Raw genomic sequence first — 16,308 nt, 5'->3', positions numbered from 1 at the left:
AAAGAAAGGGGTAAGACAGAGAAAATTAGGTAAAGTTAGAGATATGGGGAAATGAGTAAAAAGCCATTGCTATTAACCATATAGAAGCTAGGATAGTCCCAGCTCGACTTCAGTACGATCAGCTAACGAGATATATGCATCTTACCTGAATATAATTGGGTACCCCAGACTAAAAAGCCACAATATAAATTACTTAGCAAACTGTTGCTAGTGGACCATGGATTTCCCAGTGGCATCATTACAACACATGAGAATTTCGTTCACTGTAATATGCTGTTATTACCTGGGAAGGGAAAAAAAATGTGAGATCCCAGTTGAGATCTCTGTGCTGTACGTTCTCTGTACCTCATTTACTCGCATAATAAAAACATATATAGTGTTAGCCTGCTACTCCTGCCCACTCCTGTATCTTGCATGGTACAACTGGACGAACACACTAATCAGCTGTTTAGGAAATGCAGACAAGCTGATACCTTTTTCCACTTACTTAATTATTCTCCAGCTGAGAAAAGGCATTGTATGTAAGAATCATCTATAAAAAGGGGGGGGGGGGGGGAAATGAGACCTCAAAGCAAAAAAAACTCCATTCTCGAGTTGCCTCAGTTGACTACAATGTAACTTTATTCCCTGCCCCCAAGGAGCATATGAGATGTATAACTTCAAAAGGCTATGCTGTAAGTTTCCCCCCCCCCAAAAAGGATTCTTTTTCTTTCACTTACTGTTGACTAAAAGGCCACAGTAACCACAGCTTTATCCACTCCAGTTTGGATTCTGAAAGCCTCATCAACACAGCAGAATTCCTATGTGTTCAAGTATTAGATTAAAATTTAATGTAAAACAGCATCCTATTTACGACACTTCCTTTACCCTCATTAGGACCCTCTAAGCTTGCATGCTTAAATCTCTAATAATATAGCATTAATTCACAGTTACTTATTACAGCTGAACCTTAATTAATATTAATCAAATGGTTAATAGGAACACTATTTAATAGGATTCATTGTTTCCCAACACAATTGCCAACACACTTAAGTCAATATTGATCAGCATTGCTTAATGCGAATGCTTTGGGATGATTTAATACCCATCAGCAAGTTCCTGTTAAGAAAATTCAATACTGCACTTACAGCAGCACATCTGATTATCAATGATAAATAAACTAACATGTCTTTATTACTGGGTGCAAGTGCACTGCAGCATTGTTTAGAGAAATCAGTTTTGCACCACTGAGTGTATATGTCCCTAAGCTGCATTTATAATGTAGCTCTGCCTTCAGAGGAAACGTTGTAGTATAAGTGAGGTACTGAGACAAACCTTACTAGGAGAGTTTCCAAGAGGCAAACATAAATGGCTGACTTCAGCCACCACTTCTCTGGGCATGAACAGCTTTTTGCATTGCTGGTCCATTTTTTCTGACACCAGGGGAATTCCATTGCCAGAAATTAAAATGCTGTTTCAATATTGCGTCAGGTGCCCTGAGTCAGTCCTGCAATGTAGACAGGATGAATTCAAAGCAGTAGTAGCATGAGCACAACCTCAAATGCATCAAGTGAAGTAATTGCAGAAGCAAGACTGAATAACCAGGATTAGAAGAGAAATAAGTAAAAGATTGTGATGTAGATGCTGTTGCAATGCAAGATATAATAAGTAATTAAGAAGGGCTTATGTAATGAGGCAATCGTTACTTTTTATAGAGAAGACACTTTTTCCATTTGCTTTTCTCTCCTCATATGGAAAAGCTACACTTCACAAAAATCTTTTACTTTGAGATTTGTCACATAGGAACTTTAAAGGTGCAACAACATTTTACTTCTAGGTGGCCAAATAAGGCTTTTTGTGAGTCTTTAACTCGATTTTTACATTGTAAAGCTGCTTGGACAAGTATTGGAGAACTGCTGGCAACTGTAGAATCATACCTTGCAGGAGAGAAGGGGAGAAAACTCCTCTTATGCCTTTTAAATATATCCTGAATCTTTGTTTCCTCCTTTGGTCAGGAGGATGGGATCAGCTGAACTACCAATTGTGCCAATGAAAACATTGTGTGTCTGTCAACTAGAAACAAACCAAATTGTTTCATCTATTAGCTAGTAGAGTTTCCACTCCTGAACAAACTGGCCATGAAAGAACCTCACTAGTATCCTATTAATAGGAGAACTCAGACTTCTGGCTGAGGGTTTCTACAAGCAGTGTAAATGTCAGTGAATAGAGAGGAAATGATGTGATGGTGGTTAAATAAAGCTGAGGTTATCTGCAGTAGTGCGAAGTGTAAAGCTCAAACCTGTATTGCCAGTCAAATTAGAGATATTCTGGGCAGAAACATGAACATAACATTAGATTCAATTGGCTAACAGACTTCAAAAGTGATGGATCAGGATAAGATGATCTAGTGGACTAAATGGGAGGGGGAGAGAGAGGTAGAGAAAATTAAGATAAGGACGGAAGCAATGGAGGCTGTGACCATGATGAGACCAGTAAGCAGTAAGTTAGAAATGGTCAATGTTCAACATAACAAAGTCAGAACTTGCACTTGCTAATCTGTTTTAGAAATATTGGTTGAGAAATAAATGTTGGCTAGAACACCAGGAGCACTCCATTGCTGTTCTTCAACGAATGCCATGGGATCTTTAATATTCACCTGAGGGGGCAGATGGGGTCTTGGTTTAACATCTCAACCTCATCGAGAGATGGCACCTCTGATAGTGCAGGGCGCCCTCAGTACTGCACTCAAACGTCAGCCTAGATTATGTGCTCAAGTCTCTGGAGTAGGGCTTGAACCAGTGACCTTCTGACTCCGTGCTACCACTGAGCTCACACTGACACATAAGTCATGTGGGTATTTCAGTAAAACCCTCATCATAAATTATTCTGACACTAAGCCATTATATTTTATATTTCTCTGCATTCATACTAATCATGAAATATGGGTTCCGGGGGGGGGGGGGGGGGGGGGGGAGTGCAGGGGGGAGATTTTAAGCAACCATGACGGACAGGTGGGGCTGGGGGGGGTGGTAGGTTAAAGTTTCAAAAATCTGAAACCCAAACCCAACCCGCCTCCAACGCGTTATCACGGCGACTAACCTGCTCTTGAGAGGCGGGTCAGTTATTTAAATTTGTCAATGAGGCTGTGTGCCTCAAATTTTAACTGACTTTTACATTTAATGGCTGCATGCTGGGTTTCCCAGGGCTCAGGAAACCCGGCACTGCTTGTGGGCCAGGAGGAGCAGGAGTGCTTCCCCTGGCCACCAAAGCTAACTTGCCACGATCGGCTTCCCCCCCCCACGGCCCCCAGTGATCCAAAGCCTCCCACAATCCGTAAGCTGCCCCAACTCACAATCTCTTCAACCCCCCCACCCCCACTGTGATCTCCTCCCCCGACCCACGATCTCTTAAACCCCCCCGCAATCTCTCCCTTCTCCTCTTTGCTCCCCGGCTACAGCCTGCCAGCACAGACCTTCCCGCCTAATAGCCAGCCAGTTTCTCAGTCTGGCTGGCTGCCAGCTGGGAAGCAGAGAAAAAAAAATTCAAATGAGATCCTGCCGTTAAATTCGGCAGGACCTCCACATTACCCACATATTTCCAGGTTCCGTCCGTTACGACTCCCCGTAAATATCAGGGTCATGATTTCTGTTCTGGATAAACCTCACAGGAGGTGTGAAGCCTGATAGAATTTTATTTAAATTAGGGATGTAGTTTGAGGGCGGTGTTAATCCTAGCCTGGCTTTCAGGGTGTCTTGAGTCTTGAATGCCACTAAATTGCTCTGGTGGTGGGGAAGAATCATAGAATAATGTTTAGGTACATAAATTGTATAACAACTGCTATGTCCTTTAATGAGAAGACTTTTTGTGTCTGTAAGCTTCATTATGTTAATATATGAAGATTGTAGAGTCGCACCAGCCGTCACTTTGCCAACCATTTATTTGCATTAGCGATTATATATTCAATTCATTATTGAAATGATTCATCGACTATTCAAATATATTAAACTGTCATAAGATCAACATAATTAGCTGAGTTAATTTGCATTCTGCATTGAAGTAACAACTCCTAAATGAATCGAAGGTGCTTTCTCATTACATTTTGCTTACCAGTTGCCCAGTTTAATACCAACAGCACATTGAATTATTGTCTGTCTGGTACAGAGCACAGAGGGTGAGAAAACACCAGGCTGAGAATGGCAGTGGAGCAGAAGACAATGGGGACAGTTCACATTGCAGCAATGCCTCCACGCATAGCAACCAGGAGGCGGGACCAAGTCAAAAACGCGCAAAGACCTCGGATGATTCGGGTCCTGATCTTGACACCACAAATGAGAATGGGACAGGGGATCCTGATCCAGTGACTGATGGAACCAATGAAATTGAACTGGTCTTCAGGCCTCATCCTACACTAATGGAAAAAGATGAAACGGCACAGACCAGGTATGTCGGTGAGAGGGGTTATTATTATTCACTGGATCAGAAGAATTCAGAATTTTAAAAAAAAACAGGGAATGCTGGCAACAAACACAGAAATTTCTGGAAATATACATCAGGTCAGTCAGTATCTGAAAGAGAAAGATAGATTAACGTTTCAGGAGTGACACTTTGTTAAGACTGTAGAAATCGAAGGCCTTCACTCTGATCGTTCCCAGCCTTCCAATCAACAGCATGGAATGATACAGCAGTGATCTGAATAATAATATTACCATAGGTTCCAGTGCTCCAATGCAAAAGCAAAACAGCTTGCAGTTCTTGTTTTTAAACTTGCGGAAACTTTAAATATTAAACTACTTAATGTATTCTGTTCGTAAGACTCGAAGAAGCAAGACATGAATGGAGATATGATGTCCATTTTGACTGTTACAAAGTCCAGTGTTAACCTGTGCTGAGTTAGCTGATCTCAACCAAGGCAGCAGATGAGGCACAACAGTTGGTCTCAGTGACCCTGGGATAAGGAAAGGACAAAGATTAGCCAGAATTTCCTCTACTGACTATCTATTGACTCTTGCTGGAAATGACATGCGTGAGTAAGGTTTGGGCTCCGCTGTGATGGCCTTTGTGACTGACTATCCTTACCAGCCCTCACAATCTCGGGTCACTCATGAAGAATGACTACTTGGGTGAGGTACTGGAGGGCTGCCAGAACCATGGCACCATTCCCCAGCGTGTGTCAGTGCTTTCAGGAAAGGAGAGAAAAATGGAACAAAACTGGGGATGGAGGGGTAAGGAAAAGTCCAGCGTTAAAAACATGTGTACCAGAAATGAGAGAGAGATAGAAGCTATGCCTGGAAATGGTGGATACTGTGTTCTGCAGGTTTAATGGTGCTGATATTTTCTATATAGTAAAGGCGATCATTAATATAGAGCATGCTACCAATTGAGAGCTACCTGTTCTATGACTCTAAATGTTTTTCTCTTTTAACCAAGGCAGGTCACGGTTGGTGTCCAGAGGATTGTGGGGCGCACACCGGTGTCGAGAAAGCGGTAAGCAGTTTCACTGCAACCGGTTTCTCCACAAACCAGTAACAGACCACCCACAAACGGAGGTCTGGGAGAATCCGCTTCAATTCGATTCACGGACACTCGAGTCTACACTGTCAATTGCAAACTGAATGGTGCTGTAAATCTTAAAGCGCTATGTGACCAGTTTACATGTGACAGTCAGTACTCACTTTTAGCATGTGGTCAGTATGGTGCAGACCTGCTGGTTTACTGGTAATCTGAGTGTGTTTATATGAGACTGATGGATTTGAATCCCAGTAACTGTATCAAAGTGACTACAGCTCTGGATGAGATTCCCTGATCAAATCCAGTCAGGGCTGGAAAAATCCATTGTCAGGCCTCCTGCTATTCCAGGTCTTTGGGACTGTAGATTTTTTTTTCTTCAAATCACTCCTCTTTTCAAAGTACTGACTCCTGCTGGGACATGGTTCCACAGATGCCTGTAGCCCACTGGCACTGTGCCCAAGTGGTCATTCTTCATATGAACCTAAAACAGTGAGTTTTGAGATGGGGAAGTAGATTTGAATCAGATCCTGTCCTCAACTGACATCTGCAGATGTACATCTTTCCAAGCAGGACAATCAGTGTCCTGTTGCTGCCCCAACTGAGATCATCAAACTCAGCCCAGGCTAGGGAACAAACCTCCCTGGCCTGTACTGCTCAGTACCATACCCTGGTTGTGTATTTACTCACTCAACCATCAGAGAAGCCCCTCTGCAGATATATTTGACCAATTATTATACAGGTATTAGCATTTCAACAAGGCACTGCAATCAAATTGTGGCATAATTCACAGTGCCCAGTGAAGTGACAACAAATTGAGTGCCACAGGTGCTAACTACGATAATAAACAAAACCCAAAAGCAGAGCGGAGTCTGGGTCTGCGGAGTTTTCAAGCCCTGAAACCAAAAGAAAAATGGCATTGATGTTAAGTCTTATGGAACCAACAAATGTGTGTGCACTGTAGGACCTCTAACCATTGAGTAGAAACAGGAACCAGTCTGTCTAATAACTTCCTGTTAAGTTGGTTACATGCAATTACTGTCTTAGGGCATTAAGCCTTAATTGTTCAAAACCATTTTGAATGTAGCTTTGTTTCTCCACCATTTTTTTCCCTCCTCTCCTCTCCCAAAGGTGTGACACCATTTTTAAGACCACCTGTTTGACCACTGAAAGCCTCTCAGACACGCCTGATCCTGTCATCACCTAACGTCCACACACACATACTTCCCACAGGTGTTGCTGGATAGCGCTTGGGACTAGGAACCCTGGCCGATTTTTACCTTTCTAATCTAGGCCACTGGAACCAATGCTGAAGTTAGCTAACTCAGCACAGATCAAGGAGCAACTCTGAGACCTTCCTGAGCTGAACCACTCACTGGATTAACTCAGTGAGCTAGTTTAGAGCCTTATTAGTGGGTTCTTAAACATTACAATTTAAATTTACACGTTGAAATTACTCCCACTTCTACCATTTTGTTCCCAATTTTGGAGGGGGAAATCTAAGGTCCTTGCAACTGTTGATATAATTGTTTTTGCTACTTAAGCAAACATAATTAAAAATACTAAGTGCATTGATTATGGGTAGAAAACCTAATTCATTAACATACTCCAATCTGACATAATTCACAAGTCTTAGAACATGTGAAATGCTGAGTGTGCGGGGAGAGAGAAGGGAAAGCAAGATGACTTCTTGGCGCATAAGACATCCAACAGTTGTGAGTTATGAACATATGAGGAATCTAATCACAATGGGATTCCTCCAGATGTCAAAATTGTAAGCACAACATTTTTCTGCTGCTTCAAAGAAAGTTTCTGTCCATTGCAAACAAACACAGGCCCAGCCCCAGCAGTGAGTGTCTGAAGCATTCCTGCACCCCTATGGACAGAGTGAAGCAGTTTCAGTTGCACTCATCTGTGCCGCTTTAAATAAATGAAGTGCATCCAAATCACCTAGTTTTTCCAGGACTTCTGGTACGGATGCTCCAATGCCAACACTAGCGATAAACCACGTTCTGAATTTATTCCCCCCCCCCACCCCCGTAAGATTAAGGAGATTGTAGGGAGAAACTTATGCATGGCTCCATGTCTCATGTTCTTTCTTTGTTATTGTCTGGTGTAATAGGTATATAAAAACGACAGGAAATGCCACTGTTGACCATCTGTCCAAGTACCTGGCTATGAGATTAGCCCTGGAAGAGCTCAGGAAAAACGAAGAAGCGAATCCAATGAATGTGGAAACGGTCAGCGAGAAGCAATACACCATTTACATTGCAACGGTGAACGGCCAGTTTACTGTAAGTATCTGCCCTGCTTTTCAGGTGTGAGTTAACCGCAGTTTATTTCAGATCAAAAGAAAACCCCACAACTGCTGGGAATACAGTGGTTAGTCAACACTTGAAAGAGAAGGTAGGTTAAAGTTTCCTTCGTCAGTTTATGCAGAGAAATTAAAGTTGTATTTCCATCAGGTAATGTCACAATAATAGTGATTTCAGATGATTTTCCTAGACTTAAAAAAAACACAAATTCTCATTAAAATATTGATATTTACGGCTGACTTTGGTTTAGCATGTGCCTCACATGACACTGTATCCTGTGTACAGATAAAAAACCTCAGTTATTTTAGTCTTTTACTGTAATTGTTATACAGTGCTGGCATTGTGATTGAAATGACATGAAACGACATGAAACAATGCAACTTACCTGACTTATCCCATTTCCTCAAAAAGTGATAGGGCCACTGTGTATTCATAGGTATCTTAGCTTGCAATGCTCTGGATGGTATGCAGCTAGATTCCCTTGAGAACAGTTTAATTGCTGATGCGCGTCTTTCAGTCCAAGGAAGTGGTTTGACTCAGGAAGTTGGTGGGGGGGTCCTTACTCACCCCAGTATCTAGGTAGATCTGAGTTTTACATCCTGTGTTGATTCCAGATGTTATAACCAAAGAAACATGAACATTCAGTCAGACCCTCATTTTCTGAGGTCTGAAGGGGAAGTGTACTGTGGGGATACTTCTGCAACTGAAAAGTGGTATACTTTCATCTTATACCACCTGTTTGGTATAACATCTTACTCTTCTATAGCAATAGAGAGGAGGTAGGAGGGGGTGAAAGCATGACTGAAGAAAAGGAGTCTTTTGAAAGCAGAGAGGGAGGTGACAGAGCTTTTGAAGGAGGGAGTTCTACAGGCTGTGGGTGTAGTGTGCAGGTGGTGGAGCAGAGTGGCGAGTGAGAAGTAGTGCTGGTGTTGGAGGAGCGGAAGGTATGCAAAGGATATGTGGTTGGAGGAGATCCTGGAGCTAGGGAGGGTCGTGACCGCTGAGCGATTTGAAGGTGAGGATGAAGATCTTAATGTCAAATCACTGTGGCGCAGGGAACCAGTGGAGTTTGGCAAGGGTGTTGGGGTTGTGGGCCTTAGTGCAGGAGAGAATCCATAGCATTCTGGATGGAGGGTGGAAGTAGGGAGGCTAGGAGAGCATTGGAGAATTCCAGCCTCTCGGTGATAAAGGTGTTTGAGTTAGGGTTTCAGGGGCAGAAGGGGAAAGGTAGGGTGGACTTGAGTGATGTTTCAGAGATGAAAGCACGCAGCCTGGCTAACCGATTGGATGTGAGGAACAAAGAAGAGCTCAGCTATAGGCAGTGCAAAGTCTGAGCTTAGTGAAGGTGGCAGCCAATTAGGGGGATGGAGTTGAGGCAGGAGGCAAGGAAGTGTTTGTGGAAGCTGAAGAGGACAGCTTCAGTACTGGATTTATGTTGCTACGAACATAAATGTGGGGCCAAATGTATAGTGTAACAGCAGCCTAGGGAGCCTAAACTAACAGTGCTCTGAACTTTTGATCTGGCTCTCACGAATACTGCAGTTTTTCTTATTCCTGATGTGTCTCCTTGCCGTTAAACAGAAGTGCAGCAGGAAAAACATTGAAACAGTGCAATTAGTGTGATAAGAATGGGGAATTATAATCTAAATGGGATTTTTTGACAAATCAGATCATTACAGCAAAGCAGTGGCAATCTTCCTTATGACACATCATGAGAGTAGTCCCTTTGAGCAGTCGCACATGCCTGTTGAGAGACTCTGCTTCATCGTAACAACTTGCATTTATATAGTGCCTTTAACATAGTAAAACGTCCCAAGGCGCTTCACAGGAGCATCATCAAACAAAATTTGACACCGAGCCACAAAAGGAGATATTAGGACAGGTGACCAAAAGCTTGGTTAAAGAGGTAGGTTTTAAGGAGAGTCTTAAAGGAGGAGAGAGAGGTAGAGGCAGATAGGTTTAGGGAGGGAATTGAAGAGCTTAGGGCCTAGGCATCTGAAGGCATGACCACCAATGGTGGAGCAATGAAAATTGGGGATGCACAAGAGGCTAGGATTGGAGGAGCGCAGAGATCTCGGAGGGTTGTAGGGCTGGAGGAGGTTACAGAGGTATGGAGGGATTTGAAAACAAGGATGAGAATTTTAAAATCGAGGTGTTGCTGGATCGGGAGCCAATATAGGTCAGTGAGCACAGGGGTGATGGGTGAACAGGACTTGGTAATGTTCCATCTGGAATCTTTAACACGAACTGATGAGTCTTGGCCCCAACGGCAAGCAGATTCAAAGAATCACTGAGACTGGGACTTGATTGTGTGTCCCTCTCGCTGCAAGTGCAGGATTTTTTCAGGTGTTTGAGCCATTTTTGTAGCAAAAAGGCTGTTCATCAAAAGGATTCAAGCCACATTTTAAAGGCATCACCCATTCTTAATAAGTGTTTTGCATTAGTTTTTACAGCAAAAGGTGAAAATGTGACTGTAGGAGTATCTCAGGAGGAAATAGAAGAGCTACTAGAGATAAGTATTCAAAAAAAAACTATCAAAAATGTAAATGGGTGTAAAATTTTAGAAGTCACCAGGTTCAGATAACCTGCATCTCAGAATATTGGAGAGGAGTTGGCAGAGACACTAACCATAATATCCTAAAAAGTTTGGAAACAGGATTTGTGCCAAAGAACTGGAGGGTGGCAAAGGTTACACTTCAGTTCAAGAAAGGGGAAAAGAATAAGCCAGGAGATTGTAGACCAGTTAATAGTAACTCAGTTGTGGGTAAACCTGCAGAATCCTTAATGCGGGATGAAATCAGTGACCACACAATATGGCATGAGTTTATCAGGGGCAATAGATTTATAAATGGTAGGTCACTAATTTACTTGAATTTTTGAGGAAATCAAAGGGAATGGGGCAGATATTACATATATTGATTTTCAGAAGGCATTTGATAAAGTGCCGCATAAGAGACTTGTTATGAAGATTGAGTTACATGGTATTAACGGGAATGTAGCTGCATGGACAAAATGTCTGGGAGACAGAAAGCAGAGAATAGTAGTAAATTAATATTTTTCACATTGCAGGATGTGAGTAGTGGAATGCAGGGTTCTGTGTTGGGATCTTTTTTGTTTTTTATTTATATAAATAATTTGGACATAGGCGTAAGAGGAATGATATTGGAGTTTATTGATGATACAAAATTAAGGCAAATTGTGAAGAAGAATACAGATGATTTCAGAAGGACACACACATTAACAGAGTGGTCAGGTGGGTGACAGAAGCAGTTCAATGCGAGAAATGAGAAACAGTACAGTTTAGATAAAAAGGAACAGGAAAGGGAAGTATAAATGTTACAATTCTTAACAGAGTGGAGGAACAGAGAGATAAGGAGATAGATCTTTGACAGTGGAATGCAGGTAGAAAATGCCATAAAAAGGAAAATGGGATTCTAGATTTTATATAAAAGGCACAGAGTATAAAAGCCAAGGAAATTATGTTGAATTTGTAGCAGCAATCAGTTAGGCCACAGTTGGAGATTCAGTAGAATATTTATTTGAAAAGGAATTAGACAAGTATTTGAAAAGGAAGAATATGAAGGGGTACAGGGAAATCGGATTAGGAGTAGATATCTCCAATTAAAGAGCTAAACTGGCACAGGCACAGGCACAATGGGTCAAATGGCCTCCTTCTGTGCTGTGGTTTCTATAATTCAAATCGGATGTTTGGCTTTGGATTCTGCTGATATGCCCAAACCATCCTCAGTTAGGGCAACTCATAGGACTGGCAGAAAAAGACTTTACTGAGCCTATACAGTATATGCAATTGCATATATAATGCATAATATAGAGCTCCTACTGAGGTCATCTGACTCAGCACAAACCAGGGACCTAACCTGAATCCTTCCTGTTATCATAAAATCATAGAAAGGTTACAGCACGGAAGGAGGCCATTTGGCCCATCGAGTCCTTGCTTACTCTATGCGAGCAATCCAACTAGTCCCACTCCCCCGCCATTTCCCCTAGCCCTGCAAATTTTTTCCTTTCAAGTACTTATCCAGTTCACTTTTGAAAGCCACAATTGAATCTGCCTCCACCACCCCCTGGCAGTGCTTTCAAGATCCTAACCACTCGCTGCTTAAAAAAGTTTTTCCTCGTGTCACCTTTAGTTCTTTTGCCAATCACCTTAAATCTATGTCCTCCAGTTCTTGACCCTTCCACCAATGGGAACAGTTTCTCTCTATCTAGTCTGTCCAGACCCTTCATGATTTTAAATACTTCTATCAAATCTCCTCTCAACCTTCTCTAACTAAAGTCCCTCATTCCTGGAATCATTCTAGTTAATCTGTGCTGCACCCTCTCTAAGGCCTTCACATCTTTGCTAAAGTGCAGTGCACAGAACTGGATACAATACTTCAGTTGTGGTCGAACCACAACTGGAGTTTTATAAAGGTCCATCATGACTTCCATACTTTTGTACTCTATGCCTCTATTTATAAAGCCCAGGATCCCATATGCTTTTTTAACTGCTTTCTCAACCTGCCCTATATGATTCAGAGACTTTACTTCCGACAATGTTAGTTTTCAATCAATTTTAGTGGGACACACAGCCAACACATGGCATCATCATCAGTCATGCCATTGCATGGTTTAGTAATCCAGTAAAAAGTGGCTTGCAAGACACTTCACCAGATGACAGTGGACAGTAGTTGGTCACAGTATTAATCTATCACTAGCCAAAGGAGTATTGCAATGGAGTTAATTTTAAAACCTTAGCTCAGTGGCAGCTCTCTCACCTCTGAGTCAGAGAGTCATAGTTTCAAGCCCCAATCCAGAAACTTGAAAACTCCAGTGCAGTACTGAGGGAGTGCTATACTGTTGGAGGTGAAGTCTTTCAGATGAGACATTAAATTAAGATGTCTGTTTTGAGACATTAAATTGCTGTCTTTCGGATGAGATATTAAAATATCCGTCTGCTTTCTCAGGTGGACAAAACAGATCCCAAGCATTTGAGACCCACCTTTTCCTCAACCAGTGCCTTCAGCAGACCTGCTGCTCTATGGGTGTCTGCCTGAATTCAGCCTCCCACCTGTTGGATGTTACTGAACCCAGTATTGGGGTCAGATGAAAAAAAGAAAAAGAAAATTAGTTTAGAAGAAAGTTAACATAAGATGGAGTTGCTTTATGATAGGTCGGCTATAGTGGCCCTCAAGCAAGTCACTGGTCAGGATTGTGGCCCTTGGTAAAAGATTTGCGAAATTTACTGTTGTCTTGTTTCCTTCCAGCTGCTGAATGGCTCCTTTTCATTAGAGCTCGTCAGTGAGAAGTACTGGAAGGTGAACAAACCCATGGAACTGTATTATGCACCAACCAAGGAACACAAATAGGCATTGGCGCAAGATCTACAACAAATAAATGGAGACGGTGCTTTTGATGGTTGTGACGTATTTGTCTTCCATGCAACAGCAACCAGTATCGTGAGATGTTCCGTTGAATAAAAACTTGTCACATGTTCAAACTTACAGATCTGTGACGTGCAAATTCACAACTGAAACATCGCAGGCTCGGGCGAAAGGACAGTGTCCCAACGGATTTTGTTATCCGGTCATGATATTGTGGACACCACCTGGAATTCAGGAAGTAGAAGTTTGTAGTGTGTTGCTTCTCAGTTTCTTGGTTTATGGATTACATCACAGGGCAATAGATCTGTTTTGTTTTGTCGCTATAAATCTCTTGCAAACTTATTGTCAAAGGCCTAATTTTGCAATCAAAACAAAAACGGATACCAAATTTTAAAAAATGTTTTTTTAAAATCCATTTTCTCCCACCACCCCAAACGTGTTAGCGTATGCTGGGGTACGGTTCCACAGCAGCCCTACACGTGTGAGTCAAGACAGTGGGTGTCGATAGGCTGTTTGACATTGGCAGGAGGAGAGAACATCACAGCTAAGCCTGATCTTTTGCTCACCCCATATCCACAGACGCCATTTCCAGCAGAGGCCCCTGTACAGCAATCAAGAGTGGGATCCCTGATTATTCCTCCCTCTAACCCAAGCGGTGCTGAGGCTAATTGTCATGCCCCAAAGTGCTGCTCTGGCTGGAATCAGCTAACTAAAGCATGCGCTGGGGATTGAATCTGGGACCACACTATGCAGTGTATTTACCCACTAAGTTATTGGGAGGGAAACTAAATTATTTAATTTGAAGGCAAGTGTCCTTTAATGTTGCAAAGCTATGGTTTTAAACAAACTTCTACTATTCCAAAATGAAGTGCTACAGGACACCAATGCATTGCAAACACAGATAAATATATTTTCAGTGTCTTTCTTTCTGATTTTTAAAAAATCAATGTTTTTCCATGTGAAATGTAAAATGGGTATTTATGTTGTCAATCAAGTACTGGTAGTTATACCGTGAAACTATACTGTACCTGGGCATCTACTACTTATTTGTACACTGTTACCATCAAATTGAAATTAAATAATTCTGTTTCTTTACTTGAATGATAGTTGCAGTAATTATTAGAGAATGCAAGTGCATTTATGGGCGAGAGGTAAACAATTCCAACGTAGTCTTGAATAATCTAAAGTAGGTGCATGGGTTTTGAACTTTGGATGCTATTTGTAGCAGTGTCAGGCATTAAACATTCTTATTTTTGTTTGTAAGCCTCTGTTTCGAGGTTGCTCCAGAAACCTCGTTGAAATGATCTCGATCCAAAACTTTTTAAACTTTTTATTAAATCCATAAATTATGTACTATTGTATGTTTGTGCTTGGAACTTGGTAAAGCAGAAATGGGTAATAACTTTGTATTTTGTGTATTATCAAAGAAATCTTTTTATAAACTTCAACAGTTCTGTTCATAAATCACCTCAATAAAATATGCAAGCCTCAGTTTTAGGATCCCATATCTCAGACTTCATTGTTGAAGGGATTGTGAGGGGCTTCACATGGCCCAAACCTCAGAATAAAATGAATGAGTGAAATTTGGCAGCCCTGCATTTGAAACGTACGAAACCACAACATTTCATGGATTTCTGAAGCATCTTTTGTAGAATTTTCAGACTGAACCATGGGGAAAATATAATTTTCTCTTGGGGGGAAAAAAGGGCCTAGCTCTTTCTCCCCCTCACTGTAGTGTGTTTTTTTGTGTTCTGCTATTTTAGGTCTGGCTATTGACATTTTCTTTTATATTTGACTGACTTCCTGACTTTTTAATTAGCCTCTCACTGCAGAGAGTGAACCGTCACATTGGTTGCTGAATGCTTTAAAATGCAAACAGCACCTGCAGTCACAACTTCTCAAGTGTCAGTTCCCAAGTGGTTAAGTGTTCTGAGTTGAGGGTGACAAAGAGAGAGAGAGATAGTGCCACATGCTGGAACCAGGAAGCTTTAAACTTTAATATACTTGGTTTACTTTTTTTTGGATTTTACCTCATTGGTTTCCCCATGCGTAATCAAGAGGGAAAACAGGTCTTTTGTTCTTAAGGTGTCTGCCATGCATAATTTGCTAACGCACATCTTTCCCATCTATGGGCTAGCTTTGGGTTGGTGTCAAACTTAAGCAGTTTGTCTGGGATCAGGAACTCTCCATGTGGAAAACAGTTGCTTTTGAGGACTTTTACAGCAGTGTCAGTACCAGCATACTGCATCATCCTGCCTCTTGGAGATGAAAGTTGTAAGTGTTGGAAGCCGAGTGATTTCAGAATGGGAAATAATTAGGTTGTGACCTGTCTGGTTTTGGACTGAACAATCCATTTCTTGAGTATGCTGTCCAGAAATTTCTAAAGTGGAAACTGGACACTAAATTCTTCTACTTCTGTGTTTAATGGAGACATTAGTTATTAAGATTTTCAAAGAACTTTAAATCAGCAAAAAGAAACATAAGAACTCAAGTTATGTTCCTGGCCCCTGCCTTCCTATCCTGTCCAATGTCTGGTTTGGGAATGGCAAAAGGTAGCAATATTGCATTAGACTGAGGAGCAGATAGATTCTATTCCTGCTGAACTTTCACAATTACATTAAAAACACAAAATTGCAGAACATTGCAATAATGCAGTGTGTCTGCAATGCTACATTCGTGTGAATTAATTAAAGCATGTGTAAAACAAACCAGCACTGATTGATACTGCAGCATACGTGATATAGCAATTATCAATCATGCAGCAGGACAAGATGCTACATGTACAATGGAATGCCTATTATCCACCATAACAGAAGGATCCCACCCCATGAATGATGGAAATTTGCAGATAATCCACAGTGATAAACCACAGCAAAGGCCAGGCACATTCCTAAAGGGTAGAGGGGAAAAAAATCTCTCCAAGCCACTCTGTTGGTGCTATAGCAAGAATGGCTTTACTGTTGATCTGGGAGTTGCTGTCCTGTTGGGGTGACACAAAAACAGAAAAAGGAGGGGAAAAAAAGAGCTTATAGTCACATTGGGGGTGATTTTAAACCCCAAGAACGTGTGGGATTTGAAAATAGTTTTTTTGGGTCACAACTGCAAACCCAGGGTTGCGGTCGTGA

General features: G+C 41.7%; 1 protein-coding gene across 8 annotated transcripts in view; it reads left to right on the top strand.

Moving 5' to 3' along the window:
* Window positions 1-14,284, top strand: part of rnf2 (ring finger protein 2) — a 52,329-nt gene extending 38,045 nt beyond the window's left edge. For 5 of the 8 annotated variants that reach the window (XM_067990506.1, XM_067990501.1, XM_067990505.1 and 2 more), the window contains 4 exons: window positions 4,141-4,419; window positions 5,407-5,463; window positions 7,607-7,778; window positions 13,067-14,284. In XM_067990506.1, coding sequence (XP_067846607.1) covers window positions 4,141-4,419; window positions 5,407-5,463; window positions 7,607-7,778; window positions 13,067-13,168 — 610 coding nt within the window. In that variant the 3' untranslated portion in view covers window positions 13,169-14,284. Of the gene's footprint in view, window positions 1-4,140; window positions 4,420-5,406; window positions 5,464-7,606; window positions 7,779-13,066 lie in introns of those variants that run through there. The other 3 variants (XM_067990504.1, XM_067990503.1, XM_067990507.1) reach the window with 2 other exon arrangements.
* Window positions 14,285-16,308: the final 2,024 nt, after the last annotated feature.

Source organism: Heptranchias perlo, chromosome 9, assembly GCF_035084215.1.
Source record: "Heptranchias perlo isolate sHepPer1 chromosome 9, sHepPer1.hap1, whole genome shotgun sequence".
In the NCBI taxonomy this organism is placed as follows: domain Eukaryota; kingdom Metazoa; phylum Chordata; class Chondrichthyes; order Hexanchiformes; family Hexanchidae; genus Heptranchias; species Heptranchias perlo.
This window is presented reverse-complemented; position numbering and strand designations above follow the sequence as displayed.